General features: G+C 46.1%; 1 protein-coding gene across 1 annotated transcript; it reads right to left on the bottom strand.

Annotated features, from left to right (window-relative positions):
- Positions 1-933: 933 nt before the first annotated feature.
- Positions 934-14,918, bottom strand: LOC142452582 (butyrophilin subfamily 1 member A1-like). The gene is made up of 9 exons (XM_075553835.1): positions 14,834-14,918; positions 12,497-12,844; positions 8,697-8,978; positions 8,396-8,596; positions 8,100-8,120; positions 7,984-8,010; positions 6,937-6,963; positions 2,028-2,054; positions 934-1,616 (listed from the first exon to the last, which is right to left on the bottom strand). The coding sequence occupies exons 1-9, from the start codon at positions 14,916-14,918 to the stop codon at positions 934-936; spliced, it is 1,701 nt and encodes a 566-aa protein (XP_075409950.1).
- Between the last annotated feature and the right edge of the window lie 7,875 nt (positions 14,919-22,793).

Here is a 22,793-nt window from a genome sequence, read left to right as displayed (position 1 = left end):
AACAGAAATTTGGGAGACGGACCCCTGACAAAAAAGCACTTCAGAGTTCATTGAAAAAGGAGGCACTGTGGATCATTGGATGATAAAGAAATTTGCTAACATGCCACAGGTGCTGCAAACCTCCTGTTGAAGCAGTAATGATTTCTCTCATCTTAAAAAGTCAATCAACCAACCATTTCCCTGGAACTTTTTGAAGAAGCACATTTTCTGACCAGATTGCCTCAGCCCCTCAAAATAGAGGCAAGGCCCAGCACTCTGGACAAAATCAAGTTGGATAAACTTGATAAATTAACTCTCTATTACTGACACGCTTCCCTCCTTAGAATATGCCACAGCATGCATCCTTAGGGGTATGGATGGCGAGACTTCGTCTCACATACACTTGATATGTTATCAGGAGAGGCCAGTCCCTGGAGAAGGAATTCATGGTTGGTAAAGGAGAGAGACAGTAAAAAAAAAAAAAGGAAGCTCTTTGACAAGATGGACTGACACGGTGGCTGTAACAATGGGCTCAAGCAGAAGAACAACTGTGAGGGGTGTAGGACTGGGCAGTGCTTCCTTGTTGCATGTCGAGTCATTATGAGTCAAAACTGACTCGATGGTAGCTCACAACCAGAACAACTAGACTGCGCAGAGGATTCGCTCAGTCTCCTTTCACATACGAACAGTAGAGCATAGCCTCAGAGTATTGGTGACTACCAGAGTCAAGCAACCTTCCATCGCCAAATTCTACCTACACTCCCCAGCTCAAGCAGAAGACAGCTTTTTTCTTCCTACTATAGAAGTGCAAGACATGAGCTAGAATTTTTGGAGTCTCACACACAAACACACACATACACAGAGTTTGTGTGTGCAAAATCAAAAATCTGTGACTCCGGATGCCGTGCAGCAAGCACTCCCTCCAGAAACTTTCACCGTGGAAAGTCTACAGTATCAGGAATAGCCACCATCAGGTACAAAGATGACCTTATGAGGAGAGAGGAGTAATGGAGACTCAGGCCCTGGAAGGGCACCATCAGCCCCAGAGCCAGGGCTCAATCCCTCCCCTGAAGGACACAACTCGTGCAAAGAAGATTTGTGAGGAAGCACGGGGAGTCCCATGGGCCCATCCACCATGGAGCAGATGGTAAGGGACTGGTATCCTTCCTCAAGCCTGAAATATGGGAAGAGGGTCCCAGAGAAGGGAGCCTGGGAGAAGGAGAAAACATGGGAGCCATCCGTCATGTTGTAGAAGGAGACATCCCTACCATCATAGTCCAGGAAAACCCCCAGCCTGCAGGGAAACTCTCTGAGAGTTAACACTGTCTTACAGGTGGTACAGGCACAAAATCCTTCTGAAAAATGTCCCACAGCCCAGAACCCATCTTCTGGGCACTCTGTGAACCAGCCTGCCCTGTCCGCATCTGCCCTGCAGACCCCGACAATCCATTCGCTGCTGTCGCCCTCCATGATCTCCACCTCCCAGTAGCATCGTCCTGATGTGATGGCTTCATAACCTAACACACTGCATTTGTCATCATACTGGTTATTGTAGTTGTTATTCCAAGTCAAGTGTGTGTTTCCCTGAGAGAGGGCCAGGTTGGCATGAGCAGAACGTGGATCCAAAGTGACAGGACCTGTAAAGAGAGTTAGTAACTTATGCAAGCCCCTCCCTGACCCATTAAAAAGGACACAAAACCACCGGCCCGGTTATTAGTTTACGGAAAGGGCTAAGCACCATGAACTGAAGGGTATCCACTCAAGGCCACAGTCCTCCAATTAGGAGAAGGAACCAAAAGACAGATTTGGGCACTAGCTCCATCGCAGGGCCCCTGAGGACTAGACTAGGCTCCAATGGTTCAGAGATATCTATTGAGCATCCAGCACCAGACATGTCCCCCAGCCCCTACATGAGTGTCCCTTCCACCACCGTGTCTATCACCATCAAATGTGCCTTTATCTTTCTCACCACATGGGAATTTTAAAGGGGGCCAAACACCATGGGCCAGGCAAGAGGAATTCCCAAAACAGATAATCAATTTACTCACAGGGCATGAATTGCTCCTTCCTCCAATCTATAAGAGAGCCACAGGTTTTATGTCAGAGAAAACTGCAGATGTTACACATCAAGGTCATTACCTCTTCTTACAAAGCATAATGGTGCCGCAGTTACAGGGGGAAATGTTTTAGAAATGTTAAACTGGTTTGTTTATTTCCTTTTTTCTCTCACACACCCACAACATTCCCCTTCTATTGAAGTCTGCAAATTTCCCAAGAAGGCTAATCTATGAGGTTAAAAATCAGGGATTGAGAGGAGCTGACTACCTGCCCAAACAGGCCACTGTCCATCTGTGGCCATAAAATTGTATTTTTTTAATTCCTACCCGGGCAACTACATTTAAGCCTAGTCTTTGCTGAGGAAGAATTGGGGAGCTCAACATTTCCCAGGCTTCTGTTTACTTACCAAGAACTGACTGAAGTGAGCTTGAAAGTGGATCAGACAACGAACAGAATGAATGACAAGTGGCTGTGCTGAACTCACAAAATAACCAGAAGGGAAGAGAATTCAGGATATAGCAGAAAGTGACCCGAGTTAGAAGGCAAGGAGAGATGTCAGGGAAAGAAGGAAAGGAAACTCAAAGCAGGAAAGATGTCCATACAATAAGAGATCCGACACTAGGGGCTTTTCTGCCTCAACATAAGAGGGTGGAAGAAAATATACCCATACAGCCATGGGACGACCCGAAAATATTATATCAAATCATGTGCTTCCTCCAAGAATAGTCTATCACCTTGCTTGATGTTCATCCTCATGAAGAAATCACTGAGGATATGGGTGATATAGCAACATGTGGTGAAGAAACTAGATGGTGTCAAGCTATTGGAAGGAATAGTGTCAAGAGTCTTAAAGACTTGTCTTCAAACAAGCAGCCATCTAAGGAGGCTTAAACGAAGTCCACATGGAAGAAGCATGCCGGTCTGTGTGATCCAAATTGTAAACAATACAATCCGAATTCTGAAGGAGGGAATGGTATCATAGCTTAAATTGTGAACACCTAGTTAGCAGAAGGCTATGGAAGACAATTGGAGCCCAAAATCCATTTGGAGTATCCACACATTAATTATTCCTCCAGTGAATCCCTTCTGATCATAGCTTGAGGGGTGTGAATAGCTTTGTTGTCTGACAGTTGTTGTTGTTAGGTGCCATCCACACAGCGCCAATCCATAGCGACACTATACACAACCAAATGAAATACAACATGGTCCTGTGCCATCCCCACAGTTGTTCCTATGCCTGAACCCATTGTGGCAGCCACTGGGTCAATCCATCTTTTGGGGAGGCTTTCTCTTTTTTGTTGTTCCTCCACTTTACAGGGCATGTTGTCCTCCAGACAGAAAGCATTGTAAAGTTGATTATGGAAGATGTGGTTGGACTAAAATGGAATATCATGTCCTTTGATCTCCCCCTTTCACCCATTTTAATGTTGTTTAAAGTTTAAAAGAAAATAATGGGGAAACACCTGGATTAAGCCTGTGGGGAATCTCCTCTGACCAGAGAACAGGGGTGTGAATAGCCCGCTGTCATGCAGAATGCATTGCAAAGTGGATTATTGCAGGTGGAGTTGGGTTGAAAGTGAACACCTTACCATTTGATTTCCCTGTTTGATCCATTTTAATTTTTCTAGTTTTTAAATATTTTCTGCTTTCTTTTCTATTTCAGTTTTAATCTACTTTACTTTGTTATTGTTATCAGTTTGGATTTTTTTAAATGTTTTTCTGTGTATGAAATCCAGGATAGTTAAATCTATCGACAGTAACCGGATTAATGGTATGGCAGGAAGGTTGGGGGTGAAAGGGAAGTTACTAATGATGAATACAAGAATGAAGAAAATGTTCTAAAATGGATTGTGTTGATGATTGTATGACTCTTCTTCATGTGATTGAACTACTGAATTCTTTGATATGTGAGTTACATGTCAATAAAATTGTTTTTTAAAAAGAAGAATCCTTGAGAAATCCTACTGTGACAGGCAGAATTTGGGCCCTCAAAGATATATTTATGCTAAACCTCAGAACCTATGGGTACAAGAACAGCACCTCCCTCCCTATGGGCCGCTAACTCAGCAGATACAGGCCCGATTAAATCTGCCAAGTTCATTCCACTGCAATTCTATCCAAATCAATAACTGCCAACATTTTTTAATGACACCTTAAACCTTAAAAGATTGACAGCCTATTATCCTGAATTTCTTACAGAAGAATTTGATAATCCCCTGCACTCATCCCTGAAGCACTTTTGTGTTTCCAGTAAGAAAACATAATAATCAAGATTATAGATTTGTTCAAGATTAATAGTGACACTAAATGGTGATACCCAGATGGTTGGTAGTCCTTAACTCTCATTTATTATTAGCTAACACACTAGTCAAAATGATATCATATATATAGATATATATATACAGTTCATTCTTTATCATACTGGTACATCAATCTTTGATTATTTGTTCTTAGAAAGACGAAGAATTTCCTCAAATATCATACCCAAAAGGAGCCCTGGTGGCATAGTGGTTATGAGTCAGGTTGCATTCTGGACAGTCAGCAGTTTGAAACCAACAAGCATTTGGTGGGAGAAAGATGGGGCTGTCTACTCCTGTAAACAGTTACAGTCCTGAAATTTCACAGAGGCGGTTTGATCCTGTCCTATATGGTTGCTATGAGTCAGCACAGACTCAATGGCAGTGAATAATTTCAGCGAAGACCTTTATTATTTTTCTCTGGTTCTTCTTCAGACTTCTAAAAAAATATTTGTAATTCCTTGAGACATCAAGACAGTTATCAAAATACTTACACTACTGGGATAATACTTTCCTAAGGATCTAGCGGGGGTGGAGGGTTGGAAACAAATGAGGAGCCAACAACAACAAGAACAAGAAAAAAGAAAATGTTCTGGAGTTGATTGTGATGATGAGGACACAGCTCATCTTAACATGACTGAACTGTTGAATTGGATACCATGTGAATTATAAGCCAAACGACCTGCAACTGTTATCTACCCAAAAAAAATCCAGTGCCCTTTGGTCTTTCTGTTCTATCTAAAGTCTCTGCAAGATGTCTCTTCCAGTTGCTCCTTTTTTCCTTATCTTTGCCACCTATTCTTTTCTTCCCCGATTTGCTTCCCACCAGCTCTCCTGTAGGCAATTTTAGATTATATAGTTTGTTCTTTCTGCAATATTAACACATGACCCATAATTAGCTCAACATAGGACTCTAAGCCCATTAGGCAACTAAAGAATTATCCTTAAAGGGAAGCTGATGACCGTGAGAAATTAAATGGTACACTTTTGTTCCTGTTACACATACTCATTTTTTTTATATTTACACATGGTTCATGAACCCAAGTCCAAGAGTCCATCCATATATATTTGGAGGGTGGGGGAGGTGGACCTTCTTTTTAAAAAATTAGTTCTTTGGAAAGCAAGAAGACTTGGAAGGAAAGATTCAACATAGGTAAGGAGTCAGCATCTAATGAAGCTAAGAAAAGATCAAGATCCACAGAACCAGAAAGAGACAGGGAGACAAATCAAAATCAGAACAATAACAACAACAAAATAGTATTCTCAAGGCCAAAGAAATCTGGAACCAAGGAATCCCTAAAGAAAATCTGACTCTTAGAAGAAGCAGATATTGACCTGCCACAGAAAGAAATTTTCAGAATGCTGCTTGGAGTCATACAGGATATGAGGGAAGCCATACAGGAAAAGGATGAAATGATAGAGGAAATAAAGGCAATGCACCAAAGGAATATATAAGACTTAAGGGATGAAAGAACAAAATCCAGTAGCAAATTAACAGACTTTGCCAACAGACTTGATGAGGCAGGGAATCACACCAGTGACCTAGAGGATAACCAAGCAGACCTCAACAAACAGGAAAGGCAATCAAATAAGATGATCAGAGAAGCTGAAGAAAATCTGAGAGCCATGTCTGATGCTATGATATAGGAACAATATTAGAATAATTGGACTACCCGAAGAAGACACATCAAAGAAGTCAACAACAAAAGTAGCGAGGGAAGTCTTAGAGGAAAACTTTCCCAGCTTAATAAATGAAAATCAGGCAACCATTCTGGAGTCTGAAAGAACATAAAGCCAGACTGGATCCCAAGAAGAAGTCACCAAGACACATAATAGTTAAATTATCCAACTATAAGGAAAGGGAGAAGATCTTAAGAGCAGCTAGGGGAAAACAAATAGTCACGTATAAAGGTACCCAAAAAAGAATATGTTCAGAACTATCAGCAGACCCGATGAAGAAGAGGAGGGAATGGAGTAACATATTCCAAAAAATTGAAGGAAAATAACGCAAACCCAAGAAAACCTGACTCCAAAGCAAGTAAGTGTAGTTTCTGAAATCCTCTGGAGACCAGCAATGCCTAATTGACCGTTGCTGCCCGATTCTTGTCCTGGTTGTTGATAGCACTAACTGGAAACATGCAGTGAACAGCATGTTTTCCGAGTGTTGTGAACCCCAGCCTTGGCCTTGAGAAGAGAAAGCTCAACAAGCAGATCTGTGTGCCTGAGGAGGCATCACTGCAGTGTTCGCATCTCTCAGCCTCAAACTCACTGCCATGGAGTCTGTTCCCATTCATAACAACCCTCTAGGGCAGAGTATAACTGCCTCTGTGTGTCCAAGACTATAAACCTTTACAGAAAGACTAATCTTTCTCCTGCAGAGCAACTGGGGGTTCAAACTGCTAACCTGTGGTTAGCAACCCAACCTGTAGCCCAATATTTCAACAGGGTTCCCTCACAACACAAAGATAGGGGTTACCCATGTAAAAAGGGGAATACCAGTCCTATTCTGGTGTAAAGCCCATTGACAGAGAGGGACCAGGATGAAGACAGAAATCCCTGTGGCTGAGGGACTTAAGGCAACAGGAACATGACAGTCACTTACCGGCAAACAACTGGGCCGTCCTCCAGGCTGAAAGGGAACACACCTCTCATGATACTGCAGCCGAATCAGCATGAATCCACGGGCACCACCCTCCCCTCTGTCCTAAATGTGTTATGTCTACTAGAGAGAAACAGGGGCTGGAAACAAGATGAAGTCCTGCAGTGTGCAGGACGGTCGGATATCTCCATGACCGCGGGTCAGGAAGCTAGAAATAGAGTTCAAAGTTCACACTACCACTGTGAGTTTGGGGGCAAGTCGTCTCGCTGTACTTCCAATGGTTTCCAACACTCTTGTTCTACCATCATTCCACTAAAGAACAGGAATTGTTTATGAAGTTATTTTTTAGAATAAAATATCGATTTTCTCTAATTATAAGAAAGGATCATTTTACTCAACTCTCTTTCTAGAAAATAAATATGTGTTAAATTACCAAAGTGGAGAAATGAAAAAGAACAAAGATGAAGACCAACTTCAGGGTAAATTAGCCAATGGTTGAAGATAATTCCCACGATAATAAAATTCCCACGGTATGTCTATTTAGGGTGGAATTCACTAATTTCATTTTCTGGCAACTTATCTTAGTCCTATCCCCAGTGGATATTTAGTTAGCATCTTCGGGAGCTAGAGAGAATGGACATTCACAGAAAGGAGGATTCTGGAAGGCCAGTAAGGTACACCCTAAACTTAATGACCTCAGTTACTTCTACAAGTACTTTCCCTGACCAGCCACCATCTGACTTCCAGGTGCAGACTGAGAGCCGACTTCACTGGAGGCTAGAGCACTAGCAATATGGTGCACAGGCCAAGCTGAGAAGAGAAGACGCAGGAGCAGGAGCAGGGCAGATTCCAGGTCCCAGCACTGGGAGGGAAGCAGAGCCTCATATCTAGGAGAGCCCCAGGTCTAGGATTCCTCCTCCCACCGCCTTCCACTTCTACCCCCAGAAAATAGAATTCTTCTGTCTACGTTAGAGAGACACGGGGAGAGGGGACATCCCACTTGGGCTCAGCAGGGCTAGGAGACCCAGGGATGACTGGAGACCCACTCACCAGTCTGGTAAACCTCCTTCCTCCATTCTGAAAGGCAACACACAAGAAAGAGGTGAGGTCACTGCCAGCGTGTCTTCCCCACACTGGACCCGGAGAGCTCAGGAGGGAGAACTTACCCAGCTCTGCCCGGAGTTCAGCTGAAAGAAAGGAAAAAGACATGAGCTTCCAGCTCTAAGAAAAGGAAAAATAGTAAGATGGAGCACCCACAAATTAACCTCCTCTGTAGACTGGAGAGACTCCCCTTCCAGAACCGTCCACGCTTCCAGGGCCCCAGCTGCCCTCTCAGGATCTCTGCTCAGGACAAGGGCCCTGTGGTCTCTGGATGCCACAGCCCCAGGGCTGCACCTGCTGTCAGCTTTCTCTCTCAGCACCGGCCCCACCCTCACCCAGCCTGGTCCTTCCCCTGCCTTACCTATGCGCCCTATGGACTCTTCTATTTCCTGCCTGTCCTCATACTCAGCTAGCTGAAGATACTGCTGATCCTTCTTTGCCTGCTGCTTGGCTGAACATTCTTTGTAGAGAAAATAAGCAGCCCCAGCGACGAGGAGCCCCAGCACGGTCAGGGTCACGGCTGAAGGTACCATCCAAGGAGAGGCCTGTGGGAAGAAGGGCTCTGAGCCCAACGGAAGCCCCAGTCAGGGTACAGTCCGGCCAGGACAGCCAGCACAGTCAGGGACCCCTTTCCCCCAGCCCAGAGCAGGAACAGCGCTGACCTGGGATGAAAATGGCCTTCACCTTCTCCTGGTCTAAGACGGGGTTGCGGAGGGAGCAGGTCACGTTCTGCACAGAGCTGTCTCTCAGCACCAGCGAGGCCTCCACGCGGAACAGCCCGTCAGCTTCTTGGACGTGGGTCTCAGAGAAAGACAGGCGTTTCTCTCCACTCCGGTCTCTCCACTGAAGCTCGGGCTTCGGAAACCACCTGGAGGCCGTGCACACCACGCGGACCCCATCTTCCTCCGGCCCCATGATGCGCACCTGAGGGGCGGAGCCCACACCTGTGGAAGGGAAGCTGTGGAGCCCCAGGTAGCAACCTTGTTCCAAGCACAGGACTTGGACTCTGCCATGTGACACCTAAGGAGCCAGTCCTGTTGGATCATGGGCCAACCCTACTGGAGCAAGGCTGAGACCCTACCCAGGGAACCAACGAGGAAGTGTATGAACTCTTTGGGGAGCCCTGACCTTGGGTAAAAAGGAGCTTTGGTGGTGTGCTGTGTTAAGCATTGGGCTTCTATGTGGTAAATAAGCAGTACACGCACCATAAAGATATACAGCCTAGAAAACGTGGCTCTATTCTGCCCCATAATTCAGAATCAGTTCAAAGGCAGTGGGAGGCTGGGGACTACTCTTTCCAAGCAGGTAGGGTTAAAGACTAAAGCACTGATCAAAAAGAAGAAACAAATTCTAAGCCTCTTTTTCTGACCCAGAAACATAATTCAAAGAGGAAGCTCCAAACCAGACCAGAAGAAATAAGAAGGCATTATGACCAAAAAAAAACTTTCCAGGGTATATATTAAAGTAGGCCACAAAATTTGTTGGGCTCACTCTACAAAGCAAGGAATAACTGAAATTAAGAGAACTGTGGATTTTGAACACTTATTTTGCTTTAAGCACCCACTAGTTCTTCTGCAATCAAACTAATCTTACTCTCAGCTTCCTGTCATAAAGTCAGAGGACACCGCCCACTATAGGGTAATTGTTACCTTGGACTCTGGAACCCGCAGGCCACCATCTCTCCTAAGATTTAGTCACATCAATTCTCATCTCCTCTCATTTCCTTTTCTCTCCTCTCTTCTTTAACCTCACTCCTTCCTCCCCCACCCGTATTGTTCATCTCTTCCTCTCCACTCACTCACTCACCACTGTTGAGTTGATGACCAACTCATAGCGACCCTACAGGATGGGCAGAACTGTCCCTGTGGGTTTCTGAGACGATAACTCTTTACGGGAGTAGAAAACCTTGTCTTTCTCCCGAGTCTTCTCAGCCTACTTCTGTTCAAATATTTAGTCTCTTTCTCCATCTTCTTAAACAGTTAAGTTTTAAAATCCATCAATAACTCTATGGTCTCACCTCTCACACATCTCTATCTCTATCTCCAACAGCCTGGTGTCTCCTATGGTTCCATTGTGTCTCTTTTTGAAGAGTTAACCAGAATCTACTGCTTGACAGCCCAGAAGGCACCTTGTTGTTCTTCCTTGGTCTCCTTTCAGCACACAACACTTGGACCCTATCTCAAAACTAGTTCCATCTTGGCATCGTCACCCTTTCCTTTTGCTGGTTTGCCACCAATCAGATCACTCTGCCAAGCCTCTGCCCTGGACTTCTCTTCTTCTCCCTAGACCATAAAAGCAGGAGAAGATTCCACATATTGTCCTTGGAACTCCATTCTCCTCATGTCGCAAAGTGTCCCTGCCTTCTTTTTGTAAATATCCTACAGCTTCTCTTTGTAAATATCCACCAAATGGAATCAAGTATGGAACTATATTTCCAAAACTTTGTCAATGAAGCAACTCTGGCGCGTATGAAGAGAACCCATTCAGGCTAGGTGGCTGGAGGATGGAACTCATGGGACATTGCCTTGTCACCTGAGCCTTTCCAGGTGAGCCACCCAAATTCAACCATTTGACTCCTATCCTAACCAAAGACTACATGGTGGCCTCTTCATCTGACCAAAAGGTATGAATGAGCCCAGTTTAGCTAAACTCAGCCCAGATCAGAACTCTATAAATGCTTAATGTAGATGTTTGTTGATAGATATCACTGAGATTTCATAACTGGTGGTTAGATACTATTATTAAAATGATAGGTAATTGTTACATGTTTATCAATATTCCTACCATTGAACAGAAAATGCCTATAGTAAAACTCTGAGAATCTCGGCAATCCCTTCTCCTCAATTCAAGTTCATGTGTCTTCGTCTACTCACTCAGATGCTTCTATTTTAGAAAACTCTCTTATAGCTGGTCCTTCCTCTCTCACTCCACTGCCACTGCCTGAGATCAGGCAGCCGTCCACTCCCCTCATGGCTAAGCTCCGTGCTTCCAGTCATCCTCCCTGCTCTGCACCTACTCCGAGACCCCAGTGAGCATTCCCAGCACTGCTCTGTGCCTGTGTCTTCAGTTCTGCATGCACACTTGGTGACATGGCACCCAGAACCTTCTCTGATGTGGCACCTGCCTTCTTCCCAACCCCGTCTCTCATATCACCCTCAAGCTCCATCAACTGTCTCCTCAGGACCGACATAGTTCACCCCAAGGGGCTAACTGATGAACTGTTATGAACCACACAATGCCTTGTGAACCCCTATGGCTTTGCAAGTTCATCTGCAGTCCCGGTGGTTCTTTGGAACCAACGGAGGATCCTAATTGCCAGCTAGAGCATCTACACTCTCGGGCACAGTTTTGATCACCCCAGGAAAGAGGAAGCAACACTGTCCTTTCACTGCCACCTAAACCAGAAACCTTTCTTTGTCCAGTATTGGACATGCAGTCCCACATTCGCTCCACTCCTCGTGACCATGGAACTCACCAGCCATGCTCCTCCTGATGGAGTTTGTACTGCATCTGCCTGTCACTTGTGATTCTCATCCCCAGATATGCATACAGCTGAACCCCTACTTTCTTCAGCACATTCAGCACAGGAACGCACATTCTCGATAAGGCCCGGCTCAGTCTCGATCTCATACCCCAATCTCCTTCCCATATTGTATTTTCCCTTCTAGTCTTAGAACTAATCACCTTCTGGCATCATCTATGATCTATTTACTGATTGTTATTTTTCTCAGTGTGCCATTAAAATATGAACCCCACAGAACAGGAATCTCTATTTGGTTCACTGATGTATCCAAATAACTAGTGGTCTAGGCTCTGGCACAGAATAACCTGGGGCAGGGAGAGTGGATGGAACCAATGCCATGTAGTCGATGCCAACTCATAGCAGGTCTGATGTCGGTTTCAGAGCCTTTGTCAATCTTTGGGGTCACAGGTTGATTCCTGTTTCTACCTCGGAATGAGTGGTGTGTTTGAACCAACATTTACAGTGTCGCCAGGGCTCCGTTGGCTCCGAGTAGGGTCTCTATGTTCTTTATATGGAATAAATTGATTAGTGAACACAGATTTGTTGTGGGGTACCATAACATCGGTTCTGACACATAGTGACCCTATGTTCAACTGAAGGGACACTACCCACTCCTGCGCCAGAGTAAACAACCACCAAGTACGAACCCACGACCTTCAAGTCAATTCCAAGTCATAGGGACCCCAAATAACAGAGAAGAACTGCTGCTTAGAGCTTGTGACCCTAAGGGGTCCAAACTCTGACCTGTGGCTGACAGCTCCATGTGCGGGCTACCAGAGCTCCTTTGTACCAGAGCAGGGGCTGTATGTTATTTATTGAATTAATGAATGACAGCATCTCCTTTTCTGCATCTATAAAATGAGGTGCATTAAATCACCCCTTCCATTGCCCACAATCCCAACCTCCAGGGTTCTGGAATAGATGGACCAAGTTACCAACCTGCCACCTTCACCTCCAAAGTGGCCTCCTCATGGAAGTCTCCCTTCTTGAAGAAGCAAGTGTACTGCCCGTCATCAGAAGCCCGCACCTTGTGGATGCGCACAGCAGCCTCACCCTGAGTGAGGAAGTCCCTCACCAGCGCGGTCCGCCCTTTGTACTGCGGCATCAGCTCTTCCCTCCGCTCCTGCCAGTTCTCATAGACAAGCACTGCGTCTTGGAACTTGGAACGGAACCACCGCATCTCCATGTCCTCTGCATTGATGGCCGGGATCAGAAAGCAGGGCAGCGTCATCTCCCCACCCAGCCCAGCCACAATGGAGTCCTTGGGGCCAACCACCAGGAACTCCTCTGTAGACAAAGACATGGGAATGAGAACTCTGGAGAAATGCAGGCAACACGGGGGCAAAGAATGTACACTGTGAGGTGAAAATTGGAGGTGATCCCTGACAGCGGAAGAAATATTCAGTGAGGATCTGAATGGGTTGAAATGTGCTCACCACCACATCGTGGCCGAGAAAGAAGGTGAAAGGCCTCCTTCCTGTGCTGTGATCCTGGTCTCAGGCCCTTCCTAGAAAGCCTTTCCACCTCCATCGCCGTCTGGTTGACTCTGAGTCTGAAGGACCCTGTGACCGAGTAGAGCTGCCCCCATACGATACCCAGGATTGCAACTCTTTCCAGAAGCAAACTCTCACGACCTTCTCCCACAGGGTTGCTGGGGGGTTTGGACTAGAGGCGGTTCAGTTAGCAGCCCTGTGCTTTAAGCACGGTGTCACTAGGACCTCTGAAGAATCAGCCAGGGGGTGTGAAATTGATATCTGGAGTGCACCCCACCGTTTCTGATTCGGTCAGCGTCGAGGAGGCCCCAAATGTGCATTTCTAAGGAGTTCACCAGGTGGTGACCACGTCAATAGTTGAACCCTACTCCAGCCGTCCACGCAGGCAAAGCAACGTCTATTTCCTTGTTCGTGGTCTCTATGCCTCGGGACCAAGCTAGGACCCGTTAATAGCAAGGACACTAAAGAGTTTAGGGATTACAAATATGCTCATTCAGGGAGCACCCTTTGAGAAACACGGCCCTAGGATGGCCCTGAAAAGTGATCTGGGTCTGAACTCTGATCATTCAACCACCCTCCAATAATTCCCCGCCCCCTACACCTATCTTTCATTATTCCTGCCCTTATCTCTCCCTCTGAACTTTGTGCACTTAACACTCTGAGTCAAATGTTATTCCTGTTTGAAGTGTGCCCTCACTCCCATGACTCCCAAGAGCCTCTGCTTCCATGGGAGGCTCTGAGAGAAGAAGGCACATGCCCTCCATCACCTCCTTCTGCTGAGGTGGACAGGCTACCACTGTCAGGTAACCACACAGCTCCTCTGAAGAGAAAGTCACTCTAGCATCTCCTCTACTTCTCCGCCCTGGCCTAACCACCATCCTCTCCCACCTGGAGGCCCACAGCGGACTGGTGTCCCCTGTCTAGCCTTCACTCCACCCGACTGTCTATTGCCTACCTGGTGACCAGAGTAATCCTTTTCATGAATGACCCAGATAGGTCACAGACCTATTCTGCTCAGCCTTTTGAAGGGAGCCCACAAAAACTCTCACTTCATCTCCTGCTTCCCTCCCCTCACTGCCTCTTGCCCCAACTCATAGTCACTCCTTGATATTCTGAGGACCTACCAGGGACATCGCCAGCTTCATACTAACCCACTCCCCTCACCCTGCCCACACCCCAAGTCCCTATCTCTCTTTCTTGATCAGCATTTGGAGCACTGCAACCTGCCTACAGGGCGCCTCTCACCTCCGCACGCCCCCCACCCCCTGCTCGTCCTGGCTCTACTGCGTTGTCCACAGCACTTCCCTCCTCTAACAAAGTATCGTCTTTCTTGATTTGTGGTGTTTCCTAGCCACCGCCTCCTGCGGGACCGCTAGCAAGCTCTTCGAAGACAGAGAGTCTCTGTCTGTCTGTTCCTACAGTCACAGCCAACACATCCTAGATCCACAGGAACACTTGGGGGATCCCTTGAATTAATACATGAATACATGTTTTCCTAGGACATCAGTAAGGGAAAATTTTCTTAAATAACAATATTTTCAAACGATATCTATTTGGCTCTAATAAACATTAAAGAAGGCATCCAGGGGCGATTGTCAGAAGGTTTTACCCTTGCATTATATGGTAGTTATTTTTTTATTTTTAACAATTCATAGCGGAGCAATCATATGCCTTGTAGGATGGGGCCCCAGAGGCTCCACCCATCTGATGGAAAGAACAAGCAGCTCACCTGTGGCTCCCACCCACCCCAGGGACACACAGACAGAGGAGGGAGGACACTCACCTGCGGCCCCCCACGTGGGCAGCTGGAAGAGGAGCAGCAGGGAAGTGAAGCTGCAGAGCCCAGAGCAGTCAGGGGCGCCCTCCATTTCCTCCAAGCTGGGAGGTGACAGGGCAGGAGTCAGAGGAGAGCACCCCACAGAAGGCAGCCCACCCACCCAGCGTTCACCTTCACCCGCTGATGCAGCATCCGAATGGCATGGTGAGCCCCACAAACACCTGATGCAGAGGAAGAGCTAAGCCTAGACCCTTCCAGTCATTCTTGGGAGAGTCTGTGGTGTCAGCCAACCGTTAGGAAGAAACCACTCCTTCCGTTCCCACCCCGTTAACATGCAGCCCCTCTGCCCAGACGTCAGAACATCCTTCCTCAGCCCCTGTGATCCTGGGAGAGACCTTCCACCCATCTCCAAGACTCCCACCGCCCTGGCCTCACCACTGGTCAGAGGACCCTGACACAGGACACAGGCCATGTGGACATGAGGCCTCCTGCTGCCCCTTGTCCTGTCCTCCCCAGCTGTCCCCAGGAAGCCACTGAGAAGCATCAGAGACATCCTATGAGGTGTATGGGACCCGTCACAGACACACCGCTCTGCCAAATGTCTTTGTACAGTTCACCCGCGTTTCAAGCCCTGCCCTGCCCTCCCTGCTTCCAGAGGGCGACCCATCCATCCCTCACTAATGGTTAATCCTCTCTGCTCTGTCTTTGCAGCAAGACTGCTGGCTGAGAGGTAGGGAATCCTGACTGGAAACAGGACAGTAGAGGAGAGAGGAAAAAAATTTAGCCCAGGTCCAGGAAAATGCCTCACACCACTTACCGTGTGTGTGGTGGAGGAGGGCAGCATATGATCAGGAAGGCTTGACTCAGAAAGCTGTATTCTGGGCTCTCCAACAAGGCTCAGTCACTCGCTATGTGAGCGGCCTCCTTAGCCAAGCCGCTTGTCCTTCTCTGTGTTGCTTTCCTCATCTGCAAAATGGGCATAGTAACTGTATGTACCTCGATACAGTTCTGGGGGTAATGAGGAGTCCATGGCATTGTATTTGCTAACTAAATGCCAAGCACGAAAATAAAGCTTAGTCCTGGCAAGTGCTACATCAACATCTTTCACACCAAGGAATAACACAACACGATACTCTCTTGACCGTGTCTTCTTAGAGGAGGACTGTGCAGTCCAGACCCCACACACATATAGCCCCAGGCCCCATCTCACAACCAGCCACTCCCTGGTTCCTACTCAGGCTATGCAGGAAACCACGCAGCCTCCTTACCTGTTTCTCCCTGTTCCAGCTTTGAAAGACTTCAACAGGACCTTGAGAAGGTTGGTGCTGCGGGAGTTCAGCCAACACCAAATCCTCCCTCAGGGTTTGCACCCACAGTTGACTCCTGAAGAAGCCCCTGTCCTTGATTGTGAGTCACACACTATGGGCCCAGGGCCTCCTCCCCACCATGTCTGAGAGATCGTTGATTGCTAGGAGAGCCAAGAGAGCAGGCTCAGCCCAGGTTACGGAAATGTCTGCAGAGGCCGCCTGAAATGGGGCCCCGACAGAGTGCTCCCAGAGGGAAGTCACCCTCTTCTCCAGCCCTTCACCATCTGAAAGCGAAAGCTCACAGAGCCGCCCTGGGAGACAGTGCCCTATGCCCTCTGGATATTGCTCACGGTTGTTAGGATGAAGCAACGTGATCAGAGCAGAAGCAAGAGGAGCCACACTGAGAGGGGGCTCAGGAACCATTCACAGCTGGTATGCGGTGGCGCTGTGGGTTACACATTGGACTGGTAAACCTACCAGCCACTCCTATGGGCAAAAATGAGGCTGTCAGCTCCCAGAAAGATTTGCACTCTCGAAAACTACATAATTACTGTAAACCAGACTCAATTATGTGCCAACTTGCTTCTAGCTTTGGGAAGTAGGAACTCTGTGTGGGCATCGCCAAGATTTATACCCACTTCTGTGCACAGGTCATGAGTTGTGGGTAGCAAAAGCAGTTAAATGCTCACCTATTGATCGAAAGGTAATTACATCACACCCACCCAGAGACTTTCTGGAAGACAAGATGAGCACTCTACTTCCAAAAGGTCAATGTCTTTAAAAACTCTCTTGAAAGCAAATCTACCCTGCAACACAAGGTGTAATAGTCTGGGTACTTTAGAGAAACCAATCCACAGAAATTCGTGTATAAGAGAGAGTTTTATATAAAGGGTAAGTGCACCTCAAAAAACATCCCAACCTAGTGCTGCCCAAACCCAGCAGTCCAACATTAATCCATATATCCAACACTAATCCGCAAAGTCCTTCCCATCTCACAAAACACACACTATGGTGCTGGCTGCAGGAGTAAAGCAGAATCAGTGAATGTGTAAGCATCTCAGCACTGGCAGAAATCTCCACAAGGCTGCTCCAGCACCCAGGGGCTGCATCGGGTTAGGTCCATGTGGCTTCTCCTCCGGGGTGTCTTGCAAGAAGAGAGCCTTACCAGCTGAAGCAGGGAAATGGCCAAGACAGCTGTACCCTAATCTGAACATCACACAGGAAGAGACCCGAGAACTAGAAAAGTGAGGCTCATTGAGCCATTTATCTCTCCACCCTTTAATTAACCCCACATGTGTTTATCAGCCAGGTTGGCAGAATAAACTTTAACTATATCACAAGGGGTTGCAATGAGTCGCCATACCTTGCAGGTAGCTGGGTTTTGGAGAGGAGGTTTTGTTTTGCTTTCTGTCTCTGCAGGCTGCTACCATAAAATGTTTCCAGGTCAGTTGGGAAATGCAGCACAGCCCACGTCTTTGACCTGCCTTTGATGAGGTTGCATTTTTTTTTTTCTGGCCTAGAGGCTACCACACACTTCCGCATAATCTAGCAGCTAAGGATTTAACACTACACATCAACAGTTTCAGGGAAGTGTCCTACCAATAATTCATAAAATAATTACTTTCCATGGGTTTTTCCGTGGTACATGGGCCCCATCTTCCTCTCTGACTTCGTTTCCTATCACTCTTTCGGTTGCTACCTTGCTGATCTCATGTGAGTTCCTCAAACCCCATGAGGTTTTGCTGCCTCAGGACCTGCTCGTAAGTCACTGGATGCTTCTGCCTGCTCTGCTCCACCCAACATCTCTTCAAACTTCAGTTCTCACCTAAAGTGACCTTCCCCATAGGGACATTCGCTGATCTTCCTGTCTGCATGGGACCTCGCAGACCCTCATGTTCAAGTCTCTAGTAGCACCCTATCCTCCTCCACAGCACTGACAATGTTTATCTGTATGGTAACTGTCTTTGGTGGTTTGTTAAATTGATGGAGGAAGAACTCTGTCTGAATGTCCAACATGTAGTCGACACTAAACCAACAGAAGAGTTTATTGCAGAAGTTTCTCCAGCAGTAAATTGATTATTCGCTGTTGCTCAAATTCAGACAATGTGTTGGTTCCATTCGGAAAGATGAAGATGGTTAACATCAATGGAAACATGCGGCCCTTGAATAAGCAAAGCAGAAGTACCATTTCGTCCCCTGAGTTTGTCTCTCTAACCCAAATTGAAATGCCCCACTGACTAATTACATCCTCTCAGAGCTAGAGACCAGAGCGTGATTGCTCCTTGTGTCTGCTGAGTCTGAGTGACATGACTTCATCCAAGTCTCCCTCATCTGACTTCTCTTAGCTGGTACTCATTATTATCAATATTTTATAAATGATGAAACAAAAGCTCTCTGAGTTTCACAATTACACACCCAGCAATACTTCTCCCAATTCGTGTCTGTTTGACTGTGTTCTTTTTTTAAAATCATTTTATTGAGAGCTCTTACAATGTTTATTACAATCCATGCATTAATTGTATCAGGTATATTTGTACATATGTTGCCATCATTCTTTTCTAGACAGTTACTTTCTATTGAGCCCTTGGTATCAGCTCCTCGCCCCCCAGCCCCCACAGTCACCATTAATAATCATTTCATTTGTCTTATTTGAGTAAGCCTGCGAATGCTTGGTTTCTAGCCACAAGTCCAATCTGGCGATACTATAACTATGGACAAACTCAGATCTTCAGCTCAAATCTTAACAGATTCCACATTGTACCCTAAAAGTCAATTTCTACCAATACTCATTTAATTGTGGAGATATTTGGAAAATCCTTTTTAACTCAAAAGTAACTAATAAGACAGTAGCAATCAGAGCCTCCATCCATACATTGAAATACCTTCCCCTCACAGACCCCTGAGACCACCAGTCCTTGACAACAGGAAGATTTCTCAAAACATGCTAGACAAAAAGTAAAAGATGTAAAGTTGTTTCAATAAAACAAAATTGGACTGACTGTCTACTAAGTTCCAGGCACTGGCCCTACACAAATTATCTTAATTTATTTCATTCTCACACTGAAACGAAGGCCTAGATTCACATAGTCTCAAGACACATGGGACCTAGACCCCTGATCAGTGTCAAGCCATGCAAAATGTCTGGAAATTTTTCGTTTAAATGCATTAATTTTGAGGTGGAAAAAATAATTTATCATATATGCATTGACACTCCACACACTAAGCATTATGAGGCAAAAAAAAAGATTAAGTAAAATATAAATTGAGCAATGTGCTAGGGAGCACTTCAATTAGAAACTTCCCAGAGGAGAAACAAGTTAAAGCAGCAAGGAGATTGCCCCACACGGAAGGCCCAGCCCTCAATCTTAGGCCAGCTTCCATATAAATCCACAAGAAAGAGGAGCTCCCGAGGAATTTGGACTCTGGAATGCCCTTTCTGAGGGCGCCAGTAAGCTTATCTTCAACTATGTCCAAGCCCACTGAGCTCCAGCACTGGGAGGAGGAGAACAGAGTGTAGGGCGGATTCTCTGAAGCACATTGGAGGGCAGCCGAGATGGAACTCTGAAAGCACACTTCGGTGCCCTGCCTGGGTTCATCTGGATTAGGTTCCCAGCTTCTCTGGCAATAACTACTGTTCCCTAAACCTGGAGGATGCATCTTGTGAAAATATAAAGCATCTGAATGCAAATACGGTTAATGCTTTACTTTCCATTCTTAGAGATATAAAATATTTAACTTTTCATGGGTTCAACAGCTTTCAAAAAAATTTCAGCAAACAAGCGGCCATCGAGCTCGAAAGCAACAAAGCCCACAGAGAAGAAGCACACCGCCTAAGTGAACACAAGGTGTTCAACGGACCATGTAGCAGACACCAAGAAACAAAAACCATCATTGTGTGATCACCTTCTCTCATATAAACGCTGCAGACAAATGTGTGCATAAGCAAGTGTGGTAAAGAAGGCTGATGGTGCCCGGCTCTTGAGAGATATAGCATCCAGGAACTTAAAGGCTTGAAAGTAAACAAGCAGCCATCTAGCCCAGAAGCAACAAAGCCCACATGGAAGCAGCACACCAACATGTGTGATCATGAAGGGCCAAGGGGACCAGGTTTCAAACAACAAAGGCAGGGGGCAAAAAATCACATCACTGTGATAGAAGGGAGTGCTTGATGGGGACCTAATGCCCATCTGTAAACAGCTGGACATCCCTTGCAGATGGGTAGTGGGGAGGAGATGAGTCACTCAGGGTTCAATGTAGCAACAATGAAACTCAAAACCTTCCTCTAGTTCTTGAACGCTTCCTCTCCCCCAATTATCATGATCCCAATTCTGTCTTGCGGGGCCTAGTTAGACCAGAGGATGCACAGCGGTGCAGTAGGGATCGGGAAACACAGGGAATCTAGGACGGATGAACCCCTCAGGACCAGTGGTGAGAGTGGTGACACGGGAGGGAAGGGGGTGTAGAAAGGGAGAACCGATCTCAGGGATCTACATGTAACCTCCTCTCTGGGAGATGGGCAATGAGAAGGTGGGTGAGAGAAGACGCCGGGCAGTGTAAGATAAGATAAAATAATAATTTATAAACTATTAAGGGAAATGGGGGAGGGGGAGGGGGGAGGGAGGGGGAGGGGAAAAGAGGAAAACAAGCTGATTCCAGAAAACCAAGTGAAAAGTGAATTTTGAGAATGGCGAGGGCAACGAATGTATAAGGGTGCTTTACTCAACTGATGTATGTATGGATTGGGATAAGAGTTGTATGACCCTAATAAAATGATTTATTAAATTAAAAAAAATACGACAGAGGAGGGAAAAAGGAATATCAAACAAATGCCTGGACCGTAAAGCAATGGTCAATGTAGCCTGTATTGTCATTTAAACAGGTAACAGTTGAGGAACAGAATTCAACATCTTTTCTCAAAAGTTTATCCTGGTGAAATTTTAGAAAGCTTAATTTATCTTGGTACTCTCAAAGTGAAGAGTTCACCCCTGACCACTCATTTTGTGAGGGGGGTGGGGGGGATAAACACACACAACCTGATGGTTTGGGTTTTGACTTTCACATGTTTCTCTCACTCCTCTGACCAAGCCTGGAGTGCCATCGACAGGATCTAGAAGAAGGGGACTTCCCGAACACTTGATTGTGCTCCTGCAGAACCTGTACATGAACCAAGAGACAATTATGCAAACAGAACAAGGGAACGCTGCAGGGCTTAAGATCAGGAAAGGTGTCCATCAGGGTTATATCCTCTCACCGTACTTAGTCCATCTGTGAGCTGAGAAAATCATCAGAGAAGCTGGGTTAGATGGAGAAGAATGCAGTAACATGCAGTATCCGAACTGGAAGAAGACTTATAAACAACCAGCGATATGCACATAACACAACCTTGCTAGCTGCAAGTGGAAGAACTTGAAACACTTGCTGATGAAGATCAGTGATTGCAGTCTTTGGAATGGATTACAACTCAATGTCAAGGAGACCTAAATCCACACAACTGACTCAATAGGTAGCATGTTGATAGAGAAAGCATTGAAGTTGTTAAGGACTTCCTCTTTCTTGGGTCCACAGTCAATGTTCATGGAAGCAGCAGTCAGAAGATCATGGCACTGGGTAAATCAACTGCACAAGCAAGGATGTGACTCTTTTTTTAATCGTTTTATTGGGGGTTCATACAACCCTTACCACAATCCACAAATATATCACTTGTGTAAAGCACATTTATACATTCATTACCCTCGTCATTCTCAAAACATTTTCTCTCCACTTAAGCTCCTGGCATCAGGCCCTCATTTTCCCCCCTCACTCCCCACTCCTCCATCCCTCATGAATCCTTGATAATTTCTAAATTATTATTTTGTCAAATTTTGCCCTGTCTGATGTCTCCCTTCACCCACCTTTCTGGTGTCCGTCCCCCATGGAGGAGGTCACAAGTAGATCCTTGTCATCGATCCCTCCTTTCCACCCCACCTTCCCTCCCCCCTCCCAGTATCGCCCCTCACACCACTGGTCCTGAAGGGATCATCCATCCTGGATTCCCTGTGTTTCCAGTTCCTGTACCAGTGTAGATCCTCTGGTCTAGACAGAATTGCAAGGTAGAATTGGGATCATGATAGTAGTGGGGGTGGGGGGGGAGCATTTAGGAACTAGAGGAAAGTTCTATTTTTCATTGTTGCTACATCGCACCCTGTCTGGCTCATCTCCTCCCTGACACCCCTCTGAAAGGAGATCTCCAGTGGCCTACAAATGGGCTTTGGGTATCCACTCTGCACTCTCCGCCTTATTCACTATGGTAAGATTTTTTGTTCTGATCATGCCTGATACCTGATCCCTTCAACACCATGTGATCACACCAGCTGGTGTGCTTCTTCCATGTGGGCTTTGTTGCTTCTGAGCTAGATGACCGCTTGTTTTCCTTCAAACCTTTAAGACCCCAGACGCTACATCTTTTCATATCTGGGCACCATCAGCTTTCTTCACCACATTTCCTTATTCACCCACTTTGTCTTTAGCGGTTGTGTTGGGAAGGTGAGCGTCATAGAATGCCAATTTAATACTAAACCTATAAATATATGCACATAGATCTATTTGCCCATCCTCATATATAAATATATTTGTATATGTACATGTACATGCCTTTATCTAGACCTCTATAAATGCCCTTT

The sequence above is a fragment of the Tenrec ecaudatus genome, chromosome 7, assembly GCF_050624435.1.
Source record: "Tenrec ecaudatus isolate mTenEca1 chromosome 7, mTenEca1.hap1, whole genome shotgun sequence".
NCBI classification, from domain to species: Eukaryota; Metazoa; Chordata; class Mammalia; order Afrosoricida; family Tenrecidae; genus Tenrec; species Tenrec ecaudatus.
The sequence above is the reverse complement of the archived record's forward strand: the minus strand, read 5'-3'. Positions and strand labels throughout refer to the sequence as shown.